The 21,909-nt window shown below is 38.4% G+C and overlaps 1 protein-coding gene across 4 annotated transcripts in view; it reads left to right on the forward strand.

Moving 5' to 3' along the window:
- LOC5567164 (protein TANC2) overlaps positions 1-21,909 on the forward strand; it is a 441,714-nt gene that overhangs the window by 129,385 nt on the left and 290,420 nt on the right. Inside the window, exon 1 of one of the 4 annotated variants that reach the window (XM_021853066.1) lies at positions 2,495-4,536. The exons of the other annotated variants lie outside the window; for them this stretch is intronic. Within the exon in view, the coding sequence (XP_021708758.1) occupies positions 4,341-4,536 (196 nt within the window). The 5' untranslated portion in view covers positions 2,495-4,340. Of the gene's footprint in view, positions 1-2,494; positions 4,537-21,909 lie in introns of those variants that run through there. 4 annotated transcript variants of the gene reach the window in all.

The raw sequence follows: 21,909 nt of genomic DNA on the forward strand, positions 1-21,909 counted from the left end.
AGTGAGAAACTTAAATTGTGCTTTTGAGTTTCTAACAAACTGAAATTGATTCCTTTCAAAGGTCTTTATTATGATAGCTTTCTTAGGACCTTCAAATCAGCCATCCAATTCTAACGAACTCAATGTGAACCGTGTTTGAACTTCTGAGTTCGCTCGTCAAGTAAAATCCGAACTTTTGGTTGTTTGGGGTAATCTTACATTTTTTGAAGAGCGCTCGCGGAATTTTGGCAGAAAAATCTGAAAACTATTCGAAATCAATAAAACAGACAACAAGTTATCGTGTGAAAGTTTGGGTTCACCCCTCAGTATGATGCGTATCGTGCAATTGGATATTCAAACATTTTTTCTTCTATTGGTTTGATCATAAATTGTGCCTTTTTTTTAAATATGGTGTTCTTTACATTTAAACTGTTTTAAATTTTATTACTTAGTAAAGTCAAATGTTAACCATTTTTATATTTGGCTTTTTTATCAATTCTTGCAAGACGTGCTGTTATAATGATAATTACTTTAGAACCTGCCAATATTGTTTTTTTGCAAACGCATGATCTCCTTTCGAATCGTTGAAAAGTTTTGCCACAAATATTTTCTTTTAACAATGTGTTGTTCATTTGAGTTATGCTGTGAGAAGATTTTTTGCGTTAGAGCCTTAAACATTTTAAACAAACAATAATTTGCTCTCATGTATAAGCTATTTTTGCATTATGCTGTAGTAATAGATCTTTGGATTCGAGCCTTTTTTTGCAAATATTTTTTTCCATCTTTTATCAAGTAGTTTTCATAAAGTGTTATGTCCAAACTGGGATAGAGCTTGATCTGCAGCGAAATATTCTACGAGCGCTCCCTCTATTAATAACTGCAAACTTTCTTTGCCAATTTACTTTTTTCAAATATGCATATCGCATCAAGCTCAAAGATACTCTTTATTCTGAAATATAGAGAAAGTTATTATTCCGAAAAGATCTTCCACCAGATCTGTCACGAATTTTATTTAGTAATGCTCTCTAATGTCACAACAAATTTTGACATTCATAGTTTGAAAAATCTCTGAACGATCACCAACCTACCAAAATTTTTTGCTGCGGGCTCGTAGGGCTCGTAGGATGCCAAACGACCTTATGCCAACGACTTTATGCCAAACGGGGTACAATCGAAAAATACAGTTATTTTAGTGTTTTAATTTTGTTTGCGGATAATAGACGAATGGTGCCGAAGCCGTATCTTGTACTCCTGCATAACTTAGCTCATAACTGTTGCATATCACTTTAAAAAGAGTTGAGATCTGGATTCGCCATACGGTATACTTGTATACCGTTGTCTACTGGCTGTCAATGCTCAATCATTTTCCACGATGCTAATGCACACAAAAAGGCCAGCTTCTCAAGGCCCATCCTAATGAGGTCAACTCTGATGTGATTATTAGCAGCTGCCTAATTTATTGTCGAATTGCATTCTTAACGTTCTTCATAATGATGTTTGCGTAAACCAAGCAATCTGTTGTACTGACATAAATATTTCCGTCTTTGTCTGGACTCTCACTGTCTAGGCTCTCTGTACCATTCAGGAGTTCAACGAAGTGCTGCTTCCACCTTTTGATCATCTCCCCGCACATTCGGTTCTTTGGCTCGACGCCTGGCTTCCGTCAGAAAGTATTCTTTATTGTCGGGAAAGAAGCGGATCTGCTATTTCCCTTACCATCTATAACGATCTACGTTTTGCCGGACTCCTTGCTGAAACATGGTCGGACGCCCATTCCGCATATTCCTCCTTAAAAATCTGCCTAATAATACAATATTGATTAGTCATGTTAAACTGAACAGCAAAATAAATACGATATGTTTATTATACGAGGAAAAAGTAACGCCCACGCAATTTGCGTAAGCAGGAAATATTCCTAGATCAAGTCTGAGACCTGATAGATTTCGTACAAATTTAGTAGAATACAAAAACATCAAAAATGATAAATGATGAAAACCGCCAGTATGCCAATTTATACATAAATAGATTGCATCACCACATGTGAAATATTGATTGTACACGTTTTGAAGAGTTTGAGCTTATGGCCCGATGTGTAGTCTGCAAGTCTGGCCAACAAATTTGGTCGAAAGAAAATTCAGAATTTTGCATTCCAATTTGTGCTTTAAACTTGAATCACCGATCAAAGGTCGTAAAAGCGTTTCAAACAAATTGCGGACGAGTTCAAACACACAACAACCTGTTGATCAGTGCGCTGTAAAGTGACCATTCGTTCATTCTCTCCCATTAATTCAGGAAAAGCTCTTATTCATCATCACTCGCGTTTTACTCTATCAGCTTTCGAGCAGTTTTTGAATCGAGCGGCATTCATCAGCATCTGGTCCTATCGGAACATGGTGGTTCCATTCATTTTTATTCTCGTTTCTGTTTTCATTTTAAACTCTCGGCACTGAATTCCACTCCATGTGCTGGATGCCGATGATGTCCAGTCAGCACAGTTGAGCTTGAGCATGAGTATTCATCGCGGGAGAGGGTTAGTTCAGTCGAAACCACCGGTCGCGTAAGACGTGCCTTTGGAAGGCTCGCCATCTCTACGTAGAGTTGAACAGTGCTGAACGTGGATGGTTCAAGTTTTGTTGTTTTTTTTTCGCTTACTCCATACCGGTTTTGTGGAGGCCTATTACTGTGAACGAACGAAGTTTTTTTGCAATACGTCTCTCGTGAGTTGGTTTTCGTTGTTTATTTTGCTTCATCAGTGTGAGCAAAAAAAAAAACGTTGTTGGAAAAGCTGTGAATTCTAACTTTCCGTCTGTTGATGTTCCGTGAAGTTGTCGAGTGATAACGAGTCGCGTGTACTAATGATATGATGAAATGCATTGTTCGCTACATTGGATGGTCTGAACGTCAGCAGTGTTATGAGTGAATGAAGTATTTGTAAGGTATCAACAAGTTTATCGTTCAATGTGTTCAATTTTGATTGATAACAAGTAAGGCGGTGGAGAAGAAGTTGAAATCGATAAGGTTCAAGACCTACTTCAAGGAAGACATAGGCTAGACACCATCATTGTGCTGCATCTTCAAAAGTGGTACAAGAAAGTACCGCCTTCACGTGGGTCAATTCCGTTGATGGATGTATGCTCTCTGTTGGGAACATCAGCATTTTAGTTGGATAATGGATCCTCGAGTGCAGAGTTTAATGCGTAAAGAATGATGAATAGGAACGAATGTAAGAGATGTAGGAAGTGAGTACGTTTATGAATTCAATTAATTTTGAGCAGTTTCGTTGGAAGACGTGAAAGCAAGAAGGTGGAAATATAAACAGTGAGGCTTATTGGTTAGATCCCATCTTTATCTCAAGAACGTGTGGACCACGGACGAATAAAGGATGCTGCGTCTTCTAGTGTAATTAAAATGTGAGATGTCTGAGAAAGTTGAGATCGCGGTCTTTTTGCCGGGATGACCATCATCATCATCGTTCATCTCCTACCATCGTCGACATCGTCTACCGGAGTACCGGACAACGTAACGCCGTGTGATCCGTTCATCTTTAATTATAAAACATAATTTATGTACCTGTGTTCATATAACTTGTGGAATTACGTTGCAGTTCTTGAGGAATGAGAAGGCAGTTTGAAGCGCCTGAAGGAGACACAAAAAAGTTTCTTTTTGTACTTATCCATGTTCTACTGATTCGCCTCAGTGGTGTTTGCTGTAACAGAAGTGATCCTATACATTATGCGGAAGAAGTGCATGCTTGAAGCAACTATTTTATGATACTCGAGAGGCCGCAAGCAAGCGTCGGTCTCCGTTTTGCATCGCTGGTGTGAGTGAAACGATAAATTTTCCGAAAAAAGTGAAAGAACACAGCGAAACAAAAGACCTCGATTCCGATAAACCAGAGAAGAAGCATACGGACGAATGAATGGGAGATAAGTTAACAGCAAAACATTTATTTTCATCGGAGAGGTGCAACGGCAGCAATAAATGATGATGATAATTTCAAATAACGAGATTAGGTTAATGGTGAATTCCCACAAGTGAAAAGTGTGCAGGCGATGAAAATTGTGCTATTTATCAGTGTCTTTTGAATGGCTCAATAAATGATAGTAATTAATCGAAGCTCACAGTCAACGGAGTACATTGATCAACGGTTGCTGTAATAAATCACTATCAAATCGATCCGTCAGTGTCACAATCAGTGAACCGAACCGAGTTGTGAATGTAGTTCTACAATCGTTCTTATAACTATCACCAGCTACGTAAAGCGTGTTGTTGTAAAGACGGTATGATTGATAATAGAGTACACTCTCTCACTCCCTCCCTGGATGCGTGTTCAATGTTAATGGGTTGAAAATATATTGGAAATGCCTATCACTGCGAAGACTACGAAAACAGCGCCATCTAGCAGTGCGAGTGCGGCAACGAACGGTAGCTCATCAAGGGCGGTTGCTTTTCCGGCACCGAACGTAACCAATGGAGCTGTTGCATCTAACGGACTAGCCTCCTCCGGCAGTGGACGTAATGCTCGACCGGGAAGCGGATTGAGTCTAAGCGTATTAGGTAAATTAATCTGCTTTTTCAGTATAAATTGTTGTGACAATAATGCATCTCGGCTGAGTCGAGAAAGAGACTGCAATACCTAGCACCGTAATCTGTGCTAACTCAAATTAATTTTTATTTTGTCAATGAATGCACTGCACGTTTCATATTTTTAAGTTTGAGCTTGAGCTTGATTGGCCGCCCATGGTTTCTACTTCAGTATCGCCAAATCAGCTGTACTTACTCAAGGAATCAACCAAATAGATGCTTGGGACTAACAGATACCCTTAGCCTATAAGTGCTGGCGATCTTCTATTTTTAGGCAACAATGGCGCCTGCCATGCAGAATACAGACCAATGAGGGGAAGAGCGAGGAATTAATATTGCATTTAAAACTGGACCCACAGTAGACTGGAATACACCTGCATCTACACCAGTTCATGTGGGAAGATATAATGGTAAGCTAATTTCATGACAGAGACTCTTGCTTTGGATAGCAGGCTGCCTATGTATCAAGCTTAAAAAAAGGCGTGTTATAATGGTGGAAGAATGGAAGCGTAGGGAAACAGTTTCTTGTGCGTCTTTGGTTCTACCGATTGCTGATAACGAATGGTTTAAGTGTGATAGATTAGGAGTTGAAGATATAAGCAAGTGAAAGATACAACTACAAAGTGCGAGGAAATTGACGAGCCTGGCATTGAACTCATGACCTGCTGCTTATGAAGCAAAAGCAGTAAATAATCAAGCTTGGAGATGTGTTTCTTTAATTCTTGCAATCCGATTGATCTGAAAATTAACTGCATGCTGGAAATTTCCGGAATTTTTTAAGGGATTTCTGGAAAGATCCCTCAATATTTATGTGAATTCCTGGTAGAGTTCTTGCAGATATCTGTGGAAGAGTTATTCAGAATAGCTTATGCATACTTCCAGGGAGCATCTCTGAAGAAGTTGCTGGGCAAACGCCGCCAGGCATCACTGTAATATTCACCTGAACTATTCTCAGAGATATACCCAAAAAAGCAGCTTCATAGCGTGTTGCGTCAATCAATGACTAATAGAAAAATCTAGTGAACTTTAATAGTATAACTTCACACAATTCAGATTGGTGGGTTAACCGCTCTTTCCATATGAACCCTTTTTAATTTGATTGGCCGTTCTTTAGAGTTCCACCGTGTTCGGCATCTTTGGCAATATGTGTCCAGTTGAGAATAACCAAATATATACATAATAAATCTTCGAGCTGTTTAGTGAAATACCTATTAGAAAATTTAAAACCGAATTTAGTACTGTAAGGCCGTCTTTAGTGTCGTGTACTAAACTCGACTTGTCGGCCTTATAGTTTAGATCGAAATACGCGTATCTGTCAAAGGATACAAACCCTAGTGGAATTACATTATATAGTACTAAATTTGGTTTTTCATCTACTCAAATAAATCCATCTTTTGATTGCTTATCGTTTTTTTGTAGTTCACCAACCTATCACTGAAGACAGTTGTTGCAATGAGCAATACCACGGTTGTTCCATTTCTTAGCGGAAAACCGTGTTTCTTTCGAGTAATTAATATTTCAAATTGGCAAATGTCGTACAATACAAGAGTAACTCAAATACCTGACACAAAATAGCCACAGGTATCCGTTAGATAAATCCAATCTACTCAAGGCTTTTAAAATATACGATTAGTTTATAACATAGTACACATTTAAAAATCACATTCTAACGCAAAGCAAACTGATTTCCCCACGATTGAGATAGAACTTGGAGCAACGAATAATTGGACGGCTCGCCAGTCCCCGCAGGTTTTGCTGCCACAGCATCCAGCCAGCGGAACATCGAACAACATCGTCACGCAATCTCGGACAATCTGCATAGAAATTGAGGCCATCATCTGCCACCTTGTCGTTGCAGCAGTCACCGTGTAATTGAGATAATCGTTCCACTAACGGTCTCCAGCACAACTCTTCGTAACGCTAATCGACGCCCCAAGCTGGAACGAAATGTTAATATTACCGATCGCCACTGGCGCAGCAGACCAACAACAACGTTTGCGAAACGATACCTCCCAACAGACAGTGAGCACGGTATGGGTGTAGCCAGGGTATCCAAGAGGGAGGATGATAAAGGCGCCTTCAAAAGTGTATTCACCAATTTGACGCAAAAACGATTATTACACACAACCTTGGCTGCTTTTTCAAAAAACATTGAACGTTATCCGCACTCTTGTGTGTTACTAGAAACCGAGTACACCTCTGCATCTCCACAATTGGCATGGAAAGGATAGGGTTAGTGCACAAAGATAAGGATATGGGAGTCATCAAAGTTTGGTGATGCGATCCATGATATATTCACGCTTAACTGGATACGCAATATAATTCGATAACCCCGTTACTCGCCATTGGGAAACAACAGCACTCTCATGCTTCCTGACTACACCCATGGTGCACGGCGCAAGGCTCATTGATTCGGATCCAGGACAATCGATCGAGTGGCATTGCATCATTCTACTGTAGATTTCAGACTATCTGGTCGTGGTTCCTTCCGTGCAGTCGTCGAATCTTCAACTCCGGGAACAAAGAAGCCGAATTTACCTTCGTGGATGACGTCCATCAGGCGCTGATGAACTGTCCGCCTAGTTCGATCATCCAAATTACGAAAAAAGCTCGCATTTGATTGATTGATCGCTTTAAGGGAAGCCGGATGGCAGCAACGTGTCGCAGCGAAAGGTGCGTTCAGCACGTCTTTTATCGTGGATATGAATGTTATTAACTTCGGACACCTTGATCAGCAGCGGGAGGGTCTGTTTTTATTTCCCGGGAAGCGCCATAAACTCCACATTAATTGTTGCTCATCAAAAGCGCTCGCAGTGCGTTTGTGGTTTTCTTTTTACCGGCATTTGTTCCGTTGGTTGATCTAGTCGGTAGCGCAATAAAATTCGAGTTTTATCATTATAAGTCATTCAATTGATCAGTGCGGTCCTTTTGGTTGGGTAGCACAATTGTTAGAGTAGGCACACTTTTAGGCAGTTACTCGACAGACGATTTATTCTAATTTTTGCATTCCATCATGTCGCAAGAAAGCAGTAAACGTCTTATTGCTTAGGCTGTCATCAATACCGACGCAGTATTTGAAAACGGTGTCGTTATGTCATATGCCAGATGCCAATGAAGCAGTGTTTCTCAAATTGAATTACTACATTAACATCTGCTAGTAAAAATAAATACAAAAATTCTGTTATAAGGTCATTATTTGATGAAGTTTCAAAGATCCTTGTCAGCCTAGTCATAATAGAACATGAATTTGGTCTGAAATCTCTTAGCGAAATGCGTTTTAACAAATGGAAGTTTGTATATACCATGCCCACACAGTTACGGATCACCTACAGTGACGGATCACTTTGGCGTTCAACATCGGATAACTCGCTTAAAACATAAACGTTGACGTAAAACATATTTTTTTCATTTGTACTAGAAGTACCGCCAGTATTCATAAGCTTCTACAGGTGGTAAAATACTAATGTTGTAGCATAAAACATGCTCGTTCGCTTCGATTTAGTATGAATTCATCTCTGGAAAACATTTTTATTGGTTTTGTATTTCTAAATTTCGAATATTAGCACTTCTAACTAGTGATCCATAATATGGACCAGGAAATGATTGTTTACCACGGTTATGGATCACTTCCATAGAATGTAGATTTCTGCCGTTTTACGCATTGGATTCGACATTTTCAGACAATAGCACTAAGGATAAAACTAATAAAACACCAAGGTTTGTCAAATTCGTTTTTAAGCGGACAAAAATGGATGGAAAACTTGGTGTGGAGCGAAAGCAGTTCATGTCTCAGTTTCTACAAAGTGGTATCCAAAAAAAAAGGCATTTTACCCTTGTTTCCAGCTCTTACACTGCTATTTTTGCAGTAATATGTGACACATTGTTAACTTTCGTCAAATCATGCAATACAGATGCATTGAGTTGAAAATCTCTTGATTTTGCGCACTGATCCGTAATATGTCACAATTTGATCCATAATATGAACATTGATCCATAATATGGTTTTCAGAAACCGATACAATTTTTATTTTTTATGCAATCCTATGTAAATATTACACTCAAAACAGTTTACTAACCGAAGTTCCAATTTGAAACGATTCAATTCGCGCTTTTAAATTACAATTTTACGTTTTCCATGTCGTTTTATCGAATTTTATATTTTATTTTACTATTTGTTATGGGGTCATGGTAAGTTAAATTTTCTCCAACCAGCAAACATCCTACCATCGAGTTGTTCCTTGTAGCGAAGCTTCAACGAGCGAATTCTCACTGTATTCGTATTCGAAACGTTCGCTCTTAAAACGTCTTTTAGTGAACCCTGCATACACGTGCATACTAATTGACACATAAGACAGTGTTTAGTCTAAAAACGATATGTTCTACTGTTACCGTGTCCCTATTGAAAACTGATTGTGAACCACTAGGCTCTAAGTACACGGAGAGCACCGATGAACAAACAGCAGCGAAGCATTATGCAAATGGTAGTCATTTCGTTCCTGGAATCGAGCAAAAATGATCTACACATGTCTTGTGGAATGACACCGGTCGTCGAGCATATGACTTAAAATTGTGCACAGACTGTGGAACGTGGGACAGACACACTAGTGCAGTGCAGCTGAGCAGGAGAAATTTGAACAACCAGCAACGATAGCGTATAATTATTCGTTGTAAAAAGAACTGTTCGCCAATTGACTTGCCCTTTTATCAGTGTGCTTATAAAGGAAAGTACAGCATCTCATGGCACGATCACATAATCGGTATGCTGGTATGTTTCATTGCGGCCAAAAGTCGGTCGTTCCACGATGTGAAAACCATGTCAAATCGCCAAATTTAAGCCGAAATCAGTTCCCGGAAATGACATTCGCTCTACAAGAGTGTCCAACGGGCTTATGCCGGAGAAAATCGGCCGTCGGCAGCTGTGGAAAGGGAGAAAATTACCCAAGTCTCAACTTCTCGATTCCAGCAAACCTCTTACACGTATGCCACTTTTAGGAGGGTACGTGAGAGGTCAACGGACAAATGCATCGCCCCGGGCTACAGAAAAAAATGTGTTACTTACGCGCACTTCCATTCGGCGGTAATCTCTCCGGTATTGCGCTGCGCTGGGATGCTGTGAGGAACAAAGTGAAATGGTTTAGCGCTCGATAAGTTGGTGAAATTTCTCTGAACTGTTCCTCAGTGGCGCGCCTTCATACAAAGGTCGGACAAAACCTCAAAAGTTCCTCAAATCGACAGAAAACTATAATCTACCAATATCACTTGATGCTCAAAGCAACCTCAATGGTATTGAACAAAAATAAAAATAATAATTTTTCGATGTACAGTTGGTCGGGGTTCTGCTAAACCGCACCAAGTGCCATTTTTTCCCTAATTGACTTTTTTACACCAGAGGACTCAAATAATCATTACCTTTCTACCATAAAAATATCAAGTAATTTGAACAGTCCCTTGTAATCTTAGATCAAAAATTTTCTTTGGGTGGATATGAAAAACTGTAATTTTGTTCAGCCAGAGCGAACCATAAACCAACGCACGTCATCAGAGGAAATTCATTTTTCAGATATTAAGCTATATTTTTTCAACTTCCTTCTATATTTTTACAATTTATCCATTCCAAGCAACTCATAGAAATAGAGGCCAGTGAAATTGGGCAGCAATTGATTAATTAAAATTAAATATTGCTCCGGTGGCGTTGATCTATTTTCTTTCAAATTTTATCTAGCCACACCGCACTAAGTACTGTTTATCTGAAAATCACATTTAGACATGAAGTAAAGGCATTTACATGCAGTAAATACTTGCATTAGCTTGTTATAGAATATGTTTATCTAACCACACAGAAGCCGTAATAAGAAAAACGAATCAATTTAATCTGATACTGTGTGAACCAATCAGGTGGACATTATCGCCATCAAACCCCGTCAGAAAAACTGCACATTACTTGATTCAAGTTTATCACCATTCCTTCAAGAAGTGAAGATGACCTAGTGGTAGCACACTAGATTACCACTCAGAAGGCAAGAGATCGAATCCCGATGAAACTTTTTTTCTGATGTTCTATCCGATGGTGATGGAAATCAAACAACTTTTAGATTCTGTGATTATTTTTATATTGCAGGAAAACATCAGCAGGTCAATGTACATCTGAAAAGATGGTGATTGCTAGTGAACACTTCACGCATTGAACTGTGAACTTGATCAGCAAAGGTGCACCAAATGGGAGCAACTTGGTGCGCTTTGGCAGAACGAATTCATGGTTTTCTTCGATCATAAGGATCTATGTATGAACACGTGAGAACCTTGAATCAATACATACAAACCCTTCCCATAAACACTTGTGACATGGATTCCAACATGCACGGTGATGGCAAACATCATTTGTCTCCAATTTTACTTGTGTTGTTGAAAACTGTGAAACACATCCAACCATACCGAACCAAGAACCATATTTTTCAATTTTTGTTCAGCCAGAGTGAACTGAGTGCTTCATATTGTTTAATGAAATCCAATTACATCGTTAATTTTTAATGATTTACTAGTATATTTAATCTCGGTGTACTTATTGAACACTGTTAATCGCATGTGAGCGATAAAAAAATTGAAATTATCATCCGCGATAAACTAGTATATGAAAAAACTTTAAAGTAAAATATCTCGGAATAAAGATTTTGGCACTTGGTGCGGTTTAGCAGAACCCCGACCAGTTGTGCAATAGAAGTGAAACCCATTTTCATACAAAATACTCAACTTGATGCAACTTTTTTTTCTTATTAGAAATCGGCATGAAATTTTGGCAGAGAACTACAAATGTCCTAAATTTGATTATCACGAAATTGAATTTTTTAAAATACCGGCTAAAAATTTAAGCACCAGATGAAATCGCTCAAAATAATAGTAGTATTTCTTTTGTAATTTTTTGTTAAAACAGTGAGAACGTGAGAAACAGACATTTACATCAACAAGCGTAGCCAGTGATCTTTTAAAGATTTGCGAATAATGTTCATACTCATATAGACTTTTGCGAATATATTCTGTCAAGTTTCGAGTTCATCAACAATATAAGAACTCTTTAAGCGTAGGCCCGGATCTGCGGGCAACATAACCAGTAAAGTGTGGCCTATTTTACGAAAGAACTCAAAATTAAAAATTCGTGTGGTATTCTAAGTTTAAACCACATTAAAAGAAGAGCCTCAAAGTTCGTGCCACAAATATTAAGATTTATAGGTGGTGCAAGCGACTTGATGGTGAATTTTCAAGTTTTAAAATATGATATTTAATGAAGAGTTCACAATTTTGTTATTTTTAACCAATTTTGAAACCTAGAACATTCAAAAAATAATATATGGAAATTTTGTGGAACATTGAATTTGTTCAAAATTAAAATAAAGCTAGTTTTCACATTTTTTTCATCATTTTTTTTTTCAATCAAACATTCGACAAAAGTAGGCATTGAGTAAATGGAGTTTCAAGTGTGCATTTTATAGCAGTATGGGAAGAAACTAAAATTTCCTAAAATTACCAAGAACTCGAAAAAAAAACATTATGCGAGGCTGAAATTTTGTAGCTCATATCGCATATTGGGTGAATAGTCAGAAATTAATTCTGATAGAAATTTCATTGCTAATACATTACAATGCTCATGTATAATCTCAATGTGACTGTCATGCGGTTACATTTGCCAATGTGACAAAACAACTTGGTGTTTTTTCGTGTTTTCTAGAACAATCTGCAGCTGAAAGAGCATTGGAAGATATGTTGAAAACTGAAATCGACTCAAATTTGACGAAAATGCAGATGGGACTGACTTGCGATTCACGGCAGCATAGCGTCCTGAAATCTCAACTGATTTCCCATGCTTGTGAGTGTAGTTTAATAATTGTTTAACTGTTTATACATCACATTTAATTAAAAAAAGAGTTTCGATAAGGTTTTCTCTTAAAACCTACCCACTAATTGAAAATCAAATCACTTTGGATTGTACATGTTTTTTCGTTGGAAATTGCATTTATTCTACTGAACTGAAGTTTATAAAGCATCTTTTCATAACTACAGGTTGAATGGCGCATATATAAAAAAAAACATTGTTGTTATAAAATAATTTAACAATTATTATTAAGATTATTCAAAAAAAAAAAACAAATGAGAAAAACTGGTTCAACATTCTGTATTAACATTAAACTGGCAAACAATTGCAAAATATGGTATTTTTCGTTAAAAATTAAAGTGTTGATCAGGTCAAAACTATTTTGAACTATAGGTTTCATTATTATTTTTTTGGAAACAATTAAATTATCTTAAATTATCTTCAAAAACGTGTAAAACTATTTGTAATCGGTTGAGTAGAGTGATTCGGGGCAATTTTTTTGGCTCACGGAACAGAAACTCTGGCAACGCTTTATGGATTTGACGTCGTATTAGGTCAGCTATTCACAGATATAAACACCACCAATTTAACCAAAGTACTACGAAGTTATTAATGAAGTAATGTTTCCTTTAAATCGCTTGCGACATCTCTAAATCTTAAAAAAATCAATTCAAGTTTTGAGTGATTTGAATTTAGAAGAACATACGATTTTTTGGTTTTGAGAACTTTCGAAATATAAGCCGTATTATAATAACCTGTAATATATCGAAGGATTGTGAATAAGGTTTATGAAAAAATAGACCTGGACATCGCGATTCAGCTGCACAAATTGTAGCTTAATATTAGACAACGGACAAGCATGTTCTAGTAGCACTGCCGAGATACATTCCTGGCGAAAAACTTCAATGGCTGAAGCGGGAAAAACAAGATGCGCTTATAAGGCTGACGACACTAACCGCACGGCCACGAGGCCCACAATTTAATAAAGCAATCTGACGTTTAATCACCTTTCTCTTTTCTGCACATGCACGCATATGGATTGTTTTCATATGGAAACCGTTTCCGTATGAATCATAGCATAGCATAGCATAGCATAGCATAGCATAGCATAGCATAGCATAGACTGACTGTACATGTCAATGGTTGCTACTCCGTGATTGATCCGAAACATATCGAACCCGTTTCCGCATGAAAACAACAAACAAAAAATCCCATTTGATCTCGTTGCTGGAAAAATAATGGTGCGAGTGCCTTATTATATTCTAACAAAAGTTCAGTACAACTGCTGTTTTGGGTTATCCAAGAACTACTTAAAAAACAGGTCAACATATCTACAAGCGTTGCGAATGACCTTTCAAAACTTTGCGATCAAGGATAATACCCATTCAAGCTCATTTAGTTAACTTCTATCAAGTATTGACTTAATTTCCCAAACTTCTTGGAGAACTTTAATTATACTTACTTACTCACTTGATGGGCAACAATTCCTTGCTATTGCGTTGAATCTACGCTGAATGAAGAAGCCTTTTCCATTGGACCCGGTCCTGTACCAATCGCTTCCAGTCGCCCTGGAACCCTCCTCCCTACAAAAATCCATCTGGTGCGCGGTCTGCCGTGGAGGCGACAGCCTTTCCCTGATTTTCTTCTGAATATTATATTAGCTTGATGTTCCTCCGACATGCGAGCTACAGTGGCACAATTTCATATTCGTACAGGACACTGGCGTCTCATCAAGTAAGTAAAAAACTATTAAATGATATATTGAGTTTGAAATGCTTTATCTATATTGATGGCCATAGGTGTCATCTATTATTTAACAGTCATAAAATGTTTCCATCTACATTCATCTTTAGATTAATGAAAAAGTATTGAATTTGTGTCTAAAATTCACCCAATCCCATATCCGTACACTTATCAAAATTTAAACATACAATGATTTTTGCTATAAAATTCAATAATTCTAACAATAGCGTTCATTTTTGTTGTAGAATTCAGTCTAAGAAATATATTCGTGACCACTGAAAGAGTTTTGGTTAAAATATATTCAGTTCACAGAAATCATAAAAAGTTTTTATCCCCCTTGAGTTGAGAAAATTGTTATGTTATAACTTCAAAACTCTTTTGAAATGTTATTTTCATACAATATAAACCAATGCATGTGTTGCGGTCACGGCAATAATATTTATTCTATCAATCTCTATGATAATGTTTGGTAGTAAAATATGATATAAAAATAATAATTGCGCAATTTTAGATAGGAACATTAACTATGGATTATGTACATCCATTAAGGATCTTAACTGAAAAAAATTGACTAAAATTCTTGGTTTTAGATTTTTTATAAATGTTATATTAACCAAGATTGTGAAGTATGAGATACCGATATCCACTCGTAAGTATTCTAAAACTAATTATAAGTTTTTGAAACTCGTTCAGTATTCGTAGTAATCATTGTTAATTAATGTTTTTTTGCAAAAAGTAGGTATTTTTCTTAAATTTACTTGAATTTCAAATATTTCCGCTTATATTTATTCCAAATTTACATCTGAACAATGTAATGAAGATATTGAGCAATCATCTAACACATAAAAAAAATTGAATGTTGTATGTTTAATTTTTGTTAGGTGTACGAATATGGGATTGGGTGAATTTTAGACGCAAATTCAATACTTTTCCATTAAACCAAAGATTTTAGCGAATAAATAGAGTTTATGATTGCCGAGCAATAGATGACACATACGACCTTCGTAATTGAGAAAGCATATCGAAGTCAGTAAATCATTTAATAGTTTTAAACCTACTCGATGTGGAAACAGTGTCCCGTACGAAAATGAGGTTGAGTCACTGTGCATGCCCAGCCCACCACAGCATGCCGCTTAACAATATTCATTTCGGCATAAACTTGGTATAACTTGTGGCTCATGCGACGCCGCCAGATGCCATTGTCCTATTTAATGCCGAGTATTATTCGCAGCACTTTACGTTCAAATACCTTAAAAGCTCTCCGGTCGACCTCTTTCAACGTCCAAGATTCGTGACCGTCCGGAGCAACCGGAAGAATTAGAGTCTTGTACAATGTGAGTTTGGGCTTTGTCTGTAAGCTGGTTGACTTTAGCTGATGCCTGATGCTGAAAAGCCCTACTCGCAGCTGTAATACGCCTTTTTACCTCGCAGGTAACATCATTATCGCAAGTCACTAGAGGTATACAAGGTACACACATTCTTCAACTACTTCATAAATATCACCACCTAAAACCACCTCACTATCAACATCACCTATGGGGCCACGGTGTTTACCAGCAACCATGTACTTTGGCGTTGTGGTATTTATAATAGGCTTATTATGCTCCAAGGTCAGGAAGGATGTCGAAATCTCATCCGCAACTCCTATACTTGGTTTCGATCCTTCCAACGTTGCATGAATCAGTCTAATTAGCTTTGCCGGAACACCATGTTCCATCATTATTTCCCACAGCTCGTTTCTTTTCACTGAATCGTACGCCGTCCTGAAATTAATGAACAGATGATGAGTGTGCAAGTTTTACTCCAGGAATTCTTCGAGGAGCAGGGTAAACATTTGATCCGACGTCGATCGGCCCTCACGAAAACCAGCTTGGTATTTGCCGACGAAGGACTCTTCAAGTGGTCTTAATCTGTTGATCAGAATATGTGACATTATTTTGTACGCCGAATTGAGGAGCGTTATTCCTCGGTAATTGGTGCACTCCAATCTATGCCCTTTTGGGAAAAGAGAGTAGATGAAACCAACCAACTAGCTCCATTTTTTTTAGTAGTATATGGTGAATTAATCCACGCAACTGCTCACTACCGTGCTTGATAAGTTTGGCCGGGAGCTCATCCTTCCCAGTAGCTCTGTTGTTCTTCAGCTCCTCAATCGTCCTCTTAACCTCATCTAGTGATGGAGGCTCCAGAGCTTGACCATCGTTGTCGATATTTATTCTGTTATCCGATGCTCTATCGTTCCCTCCATTCAGTAACGTTTCGAAGTGCTCTTTCCACCTGGCAGTCACCATCGTTCTATCTGTCAGCAAACACCTTCACGGTCGTTGCACATGACGGAAGACGACGCTGGCTTTCTCCGCACGTTATGGACAGTTTCATAGATTCGTCGCATATCGTTCTGTTCCTTACAGTTTTGTGCTTCGGCTATCACATTCTCATCATACTCTTTTTTTTTTCTTGCGATGGATTCGCTTTACGGCTGATCTTGCTTCCTTGTACCGTTCTTTGCTCAGCCTGGTACCAGATACTAACATCCGACGTCTGGCCACGTTCTTCTCATCCGTCATCCTCTGGCACTCTTCGTCGAACTATCCGCTTCTGGGGCGTCTTTGAGAAGTACCTATCAGTTTTTGCGCTGTTTCTCTCTTCCAGACTGTGCGTTTGCATCTTCGATAAGGATTTTTACGTCGTGTTTTGGGCACTCTCCATAGACCTCATCAAGGATTTCGTAGAAAACAAGCTTCACATCATCGGATTTGTCGTTCGTCGGTGAATAGATGTTGATCAGGCTGTAGTTGAAGAGCTTGCCCCATATTCTCAGAACATAGATTCATGTTCATAGATCATGTTCTCCAGTTCTAGGCCACCGCACTTCTTGAATGGCGGCCACGTCCACTCCAACCTTCTGCAGTTCACGAACTAAAAGGCTCGCTCTTCCGGGTTCATTTAACGTCCTGACATTCCAGATACCAAGTTTCCATTCATAGTCCTATCGGCGCCAGGTAGGTTGCCGAAAATATCGTTCTCTATTCCTTCCTTCTCCATGTTTCGTGGTGAGTCGAAGATTTGGTATCCTACCTTACCAGGGTTGCGCTACCTACATCACGGGTGCCACCACACTCAGCCGCTGGATACCAGAACAGACGCTGTTTGAGTCGCACCTTCTGGTGAACAGACGCTTGGACGCACCCCCTCAATCTAGCTGATGGCAGAAGGACAACAGTGCCAACCCTTAGCTGGCGAAAATTACAATTTTTACGTCGAAAAACAACAAGCAGCCATAACTTTCCGAAAACTCAATCGATTTTTATAATATTTGGAGTGAAAATCTCTTACTTGAATAACATTCCCCCATGACCCCCATGACAATTATAACAATTCTGGACAAACATTTGAAAAGGGCCTAAGAAGTCTTGTATTATTTTTGTTTTATGGCTGTAGCGGTCATGCGACTCAAAGGTAAAGGGAGTCTATAGAAGCAAATGATGGAAACGATTAGGTGCATAGGCGTCGCAACTTCAATGTTGGTAGCAAAGTTCAAAGCTTTGAGCCAACCCTTGTCCAGTAGAGAAGCTAGGCAAAATACAGGACGCTTCGATGCTTACTGACTTTAAAATGGCTTGCTCAATTTTCACCACCTAATTAAATTTCAATCTTGCGTCTGTCGCTCCCTTGCGACGCCAATGCACCTATTCGTTTTCATCATTTGCTTCTATAGACTCCCTTTACCTTCGAGTCGCATGACCGCTACAGCCACAAAACAAAAATAATTCAAAACAATCACGGTCGAAACCTTCTCCTATGTACAAGAAGTCTTGAGCCTTTTTCAGAAACGTTGCTGTTGAGCCCTTTTTAGCCCGCCCACGCAAACTAACACTACTATCAGGGAGATTAATGTACGCCCTTCCTGATAATGGTATTGTAGAGCGTGATCGAGTTGAATTGGGCTCAACAGCGTCTTGCAAAGCCATTGTTTACAAATGTTGATGTACCCTTTTCTAATGTTTGTTCAAAATTGTTTTGAATTAAGCTAGAAATCTTAAAAATAAACTCTTGCTCAAACTTTTGCCCCACTTCACTTTATGAAAGGTGTATAATTATGTTTTTATTGTGTTTTGGATGTGTATAATTATGTTATTATGTATTTCCTAAACATTTCGTTCAAAAATGTACATAATATGTTTGTTTGAGCCTGATTTAGTATTAGTTTTATTAAATAACATTTGAGAGATCGCTGGTTTTGGGAATCCCAGGGCATCTAAATCCAGGAATCCCGGAAGGTCCTTTGGATGTATGTAACATTCACTCTTTAACCTTCAAGAGATCAAGTTATGCAGTTGATTGAGATTTGGTTTGAAGTGAGCTAAATATACTGTAGTTGGTAAAATGGTAAAATGGGGCCCAGATAGCCGTAGCGGTAAACGCGCAGCTATTCAGCAAGACCAAGCTGAGGGTCGTGGGTTCGAATCCCACCGGTCGAGAAACTTTTCGGGTTGGAAATTTTCTCGATCTCCCAGGGCATAGAGTATCTTCGTACCTGCCACACGATATACACATGCAAAAATGGTCATTGGCATAGTAAGCTCTCAGTTAATAACTGTGGAAGTGCTCATAAGAACACTAATCTGAGAAGCAGGCTTTGTCCCAGTGGGGACGTAATGCCAGAAAGAAGAAGAAGAAGAAGGTAAAATGGAAGCAATCAAATTTGATTGACTTGAACTTGTTGAAAATGGCATCAAAAATCTAATAAACTCAATAAATCTATTTCTTTTAGGAACATCATTCAGCAGAAATCTAAAAAAAAAGTTTATCGACAATATTAGAAACTTTGAGGGTTTCTCTTGTCATGTACCACTGTGCATTCCTGCCCCTTGTACGACCTTTGAAATGTTCTTTCTTTGTCAGGCTCCGTTTGCGCCTTCAGCTTCTGGCCGGTATTGATCACATCGATCAACTCGAGAGGAGAAGTTGCTCTCTGCGCGTGTTTGAAAAACACTTAACGTTCGTCAAATATTTGCTGGCAAAGAGACTGGATTACCATTTTGTACGCGGTGGCTCAACCACCGGGTGCCCGAAGAAGATTTTGCGACTCATCAAACACCAGAACAGACAGAAGCGAGCCCGGTTAGCCTGATGATGATGCTGGCGCTTTAACGCTTCAATTGAACTGCTTTGTGAGCAGCATGGCAAGCACTCCACATCTATGATCTGAACTGAATAAGCTCTCGTAGGAGCAGCGTACCATGTGCTTCGTTGTACATTAGAGTGAATTGAAAAAAATCTTTGAAATTCCAAGCTCCCATATCATCCTTACAATATCTATGATGAAAATAGAGCTCTGAAAAAAATCGGTCATTTTGGTGATACAATAATCCGAGGTAACATTGACCAGTTTTTTGATAATTCCAAAAAATATTCGTTTGAAAATGAAAATGCTATTAGTTTTACATTTTCAAACAAGTAATGGCACCCTTCGATTGTGACTGTACCCTGTATTTTATTTTCTAAATGATTAAAGTACGTTGAAAAAATGTATTAAGCGAATGTTCAAGTTTTATTGAAAATGTCGTTAGTTACTAAAATCCGGGTCCTTCAAGCCGAATATGAAAGCCAAAATCTTGCTATTCATTCATATTTTGAATTATTTTAAAATTGAACAGCGGAATATGCCTTAAATTAGACGGAAATTGTCTTCTTTAATAAATAAATTTTTAATTCTCTATATTTTTTTCACAAAACTCCGCTCAAAATATTTTTCCAATTGAAACAACATGTTACTGCACTTTTTAAGACAAACTATTTATGAATAATTTTAGTGGAAAATATGCCAAAAGAGGTTTAAATATATGCTTCTGGATAACTGGTAATGCTTTAAAAACGGCGCATGTTGTTGTAAATAAATTTTATCTATACATTGTGAAGGCAAATGCCATAGATCTTTCGAGGATATAAACTGAAAAATAAGATTCATACTACCATATTTTTTTGCATTAAAATTTATTTTACTGACAGGAAATAGTAATCAAATTCTCTCCAAAATGGCTGAAAATTTCACACAAATTTCATCATTGAATTTGTAGAAAATATATGGGAGAAAGGATTTTTAAACTTTGTTCTTTACTGCACCGCCCTATTCTACATACATATCTATGGCGTCGCTATGTGCTTAAGAGAGTTCATGAATGAACTTCAAATCGAAGAACCAAATCAATCGCTTTCGCTGATTGCCGAGTTGTTGGCCGTCTCAGAAGACGAACGTCAGCAGTTCAGCCTCTCAAGAGCTTAAATGCGGTGAGGCAAAAGAAGTTGCTGTTGAGCCACCACACCATCCGTCCGTTGGAAGCTCCGAAGAAGAAGACTATCCAAATATTGACTGAGTCATTAAACGATAGTGGGTTCGCCGGACGAAAAGAAATAACACCAAGCAAGAAGTGAACGCACCAGACCAGACCAGACATAGGTAGGTAGCCAGAATTGTGCTTGTTCTGGTGCTGCTCAGACAAGATTGTTTTAAACTTTTCTCACTCTCGATGAACTCGTCTGCCGTCGTAATTTGAATCATGTGGTTGGGTGGAAGGAGATGCCAGATTGATGTGAATGGTCTTGGCCGGCGTGTAGAACCCGAATTCTAGTGATTCTGGTAAATAAAGTCATTATGTTATAAAAATTGGAACATCTAGACAGGAAGTCTTCTGTTTTAAATGTAATTTTAGCAATTTAATGAACATCCTAATCCTAGCGGTAACGTTCTGGTACAATGCAAAGCCATGCTGAAGGTGCCTGGGTTTAATTCTTGTCGGTCCAGGATCTTTTCTTAGAGGACATTTTCTTCACTACCCTGGGCATATGGTATCGTCGTGTCTGCCACACGATATAGGAATGCAAAAATTCGGCAAAACAGCTCTCAGCAGTTACATAATAGTGTGGACTGCATATTGAACACTAAGCAGAGAAGGAGACTCTGTTCCAGTGGGGACGTAATGTCAAGAAGAATAATAAGAAGTTGAGTTTCTTTGTTGTATTTGATCCATATAAGGTAGGCCTCTTCAAAATGTTTAATCGTGCAAGCAATTATAACATTTTCGTAGAAGCGAATGAAGGTCAGTCAGCGAAAAAACATTTTAAACATTGCTGCCGATTCCATTTTTTTTTTGTTGATCTTGCTCGGCATTCTTGGTGGATTGTGTTCAGGAGCTTACGTTAGCCCATGGTCATTAAAAAAACATCCTTTGTCAGAATTGCACCTAATACTATTCAAAGATCTGCCCACGGTTTTGCTAGAATCTTATATAAAATTTTGCGAGGATCATACGTAGCATCAGAATCATGCCAGAGTTTAAATTTGATCATGTTTTACAATCTGTGAGAACGCTGCCCAAACTTGTATCCCGTATAGGCCTGAGTGAAAGCAAAAATTCTAGAACCCTCACCGCTCATCGAATTCTTAATGGATTCAAATGATTTTTTGACAGTATACTGGCACACAGATCTTGTTTCTAGAAGTGGACAGAGGAACACGGAAATATTCCTATGGTCGGAGTTATTCGGGTGGATCACTGGGTCAGGTCGGGTGAGAAGGGTACTGTGCGTTTGTGCCCCTGGAGGTAGGCAATTTTCAAGTCACAGATAATTTCCGGAATCGGTTATAATGTGGCCACTATATATGACGAAATTTTAAGAAAATTGCTTTATTATCCAACAAATCCATAGCCGGTTCTTCCGGGCTTTACGTCCAAATT

Source organism: Aedes aegypti, chromosome 3 (genome assembly GCF_002204515.2).
Source record: "Aedes aegypti strain LVP_AGWG chromosome 3, AaegL5.0 Primary Assembly, whole genome shotgun sequence".
Lineage (NCBI taxonomy): Eukaryota > Metazoa > Arthropoda > Insecta > Diptera > Culicidae > Aedes > Aedes aegypti.